The 1,895-nt window shown below is 41.8% G+C and overlaps 1 protein-coding gene across 1 annotated transcript in view; it reads right to left on the bottom strand.

Moving 5' to 3' along the window:
- LOC114923313 (vomeronasal type-2 receptor 26-like) overlaps nt 1-1,895 on the bottom strand; it is a 13,888-nt gene that overhangs the window by 2,285 nt on the left and 9,708 nt on the right. Inside the window, exon 6 of the mRNA XM_029286089.1 lies at nt 1,348-1,474. Coding sequence (XP_029141922.1) covers nt 1,348-1,474 — 127 coding nt within the window. The remainder of the gene's footprint in view (nt 1-1,347; nt 1,475-1,895) is intronic.

Here is a 1,895-nt window from a genome sequence, read left to right on the forward strand (position 1 = left end):
GCTGACTATGCCGAGGCGCCGGCAACCACAGCCACTCGGTCTTGGAAGGGTTGAGTCTGAGTCTGTTCCTCCCCATCCAGACCCGTACGGCCTCCAGGCAACGGGCCATCACGTCAAGGGCATCGTTGGGGTGACCTGGGGTGGAGATGTACAACTGAGTATCATCAGCGTACTGATGGAACTCCACCCCAAAGCCACGGATGATCTCTCCCAGCGGCTTCACATAAATATTGAACAGTAGGGGAGAGAGGACCGACCCCTGAGGCACCCCACAGGTTAGGGGTCTAGGAGTCGACCTCTGTCCCCCTGCCAATACAGACTGCGTACGGTTAATTTGATACTGTTTTAAAATTATAAGGGCACTTTCACACTTTCTAAAGCATCAGAAGTTTAAAGGAACATTTAGGCATTTCGAAGTTCAACCATTTGCCTTCCTGTTATCAGCTCAATTCTGCTTCATGTATATTTTTACATTGTTTCCTTTGAACACACACAGCATCAAGGAATAATGGATGGGGAAAAAAGTAGGAGCCATTGTGTATAGCTTCAGGTTTGAATGGAAGAAAGATCCTTTCAATTAACCACTTCTGTAACTCTCTAAATCATCTGTGCCTTCTCCTGGTGATATGATGGTTGATAGATAAAGGTAAACATTTCCCCTATCCAGTCATGTCTGACTCTAGGTGGTGGTGCTCATCTCCATTTCTTGGTTGAAGAAACCAGCATTGTTTGAAGACATTTCTGGGGTAATGTGGTGAGCATGACTATACACTGAGGCCCACAGAATGCTGTTACCTTCCCACCAAAGTGGTACCTATTTATCTACTCACATTTGCATGCTTTTGCTCTGCTGGATGGGCAGGAGCTAGGGAAGGTAACAGGAGATCATCCCATTGCATGGTGCTCAGGTTTCTAATCCAGGCTATCAGCTTTTCAGCTAACAAGCTCAATGTCTTTAACCACTGAGCCATCATGCCCCCATTGAGAGATATGGCCAAGAAAATTTGTTTTTGAATTAAAAAATAGCACATGGGTACTATGTTCATGCACCCATGTATTTTGAAGGACCTTTCTTCCTTAAAATATGAAGTCCTACAAAGTCATAATGATAATATATTAAGCAAGGATATATTGCTATATAATGTATGTGGCCCAAGCTCTATTGGCACAACACTTCTCAACAATTGCCATATGGACTATCCCTCCAATTCTCATTAAGCATGCAGGAGAAAAGAGATTAAAAAGAAGAATAAGGGGCAGAGATGTTGTCAAACCTGGCCATTTTGATGTTCTCCAACCCTCTTTATATCCATTATGTTGGAAGATTTGCTGTACTGTGTCATTTACCTCTTTCATTGGAAATCTTCCCTTCTGGACACCGAACACATCCATAGCAGCAAAATTTCTCTCCTTCTTTTTTTCTCTTTTGAGAACCAGGCTGGCAATAAGGATTACACAAGGAAAGAGGATGGACCTTTTTTAAAAAATAATAATAATAATGAAAGGTTAGGTAGAGGTTATCTGGCATGACATAACAAATGAACCATCAGTTTACATATGTTTGGACGGTAAATTGGTAGGTAGTTGGTAGGTAGGTAGGTAGGTAGGTCACTACAATTAATGCCTCCTGGACAATGCTGAATTTATCATATAAAGTATACTTCATCTTAACCTAAACTCTTGATATAGAATTAATTATGAACAATCTTCTTCTCCTTCTCCTTCTTCTTCCTCCTCCTCCTCTTTCTTTTTCAACAATCATTTCTCTGAAATGGTATAGGGTTTCCTGCTTAAGCAGGGGGTTGGACTAGAAGTCCTCCAAGGTCCCTTCCAACTCTGTTATTCTATTTTTCTTTTTCTTCCTCCTTCTCCCAAGGACTTACTAAGGATCTCTT

Source organism: Protobothrops mucrosquamatus, unplaced genomic scaffold (assembly GCF_001527695.2).
Source record: "Protobothrops mucrosquamatus isolate PMUCROS unplaced genomic scaffold, P.Mucros_1.0 scaffold2854, whole genome shotgun sequence".
Lineage (NCBI taxonomy): Eukaryota > Metazoa > Chordata > Lepidosauria > Squamata > Viperidae > Protobothrops > Protobothrops mucrosquamatus.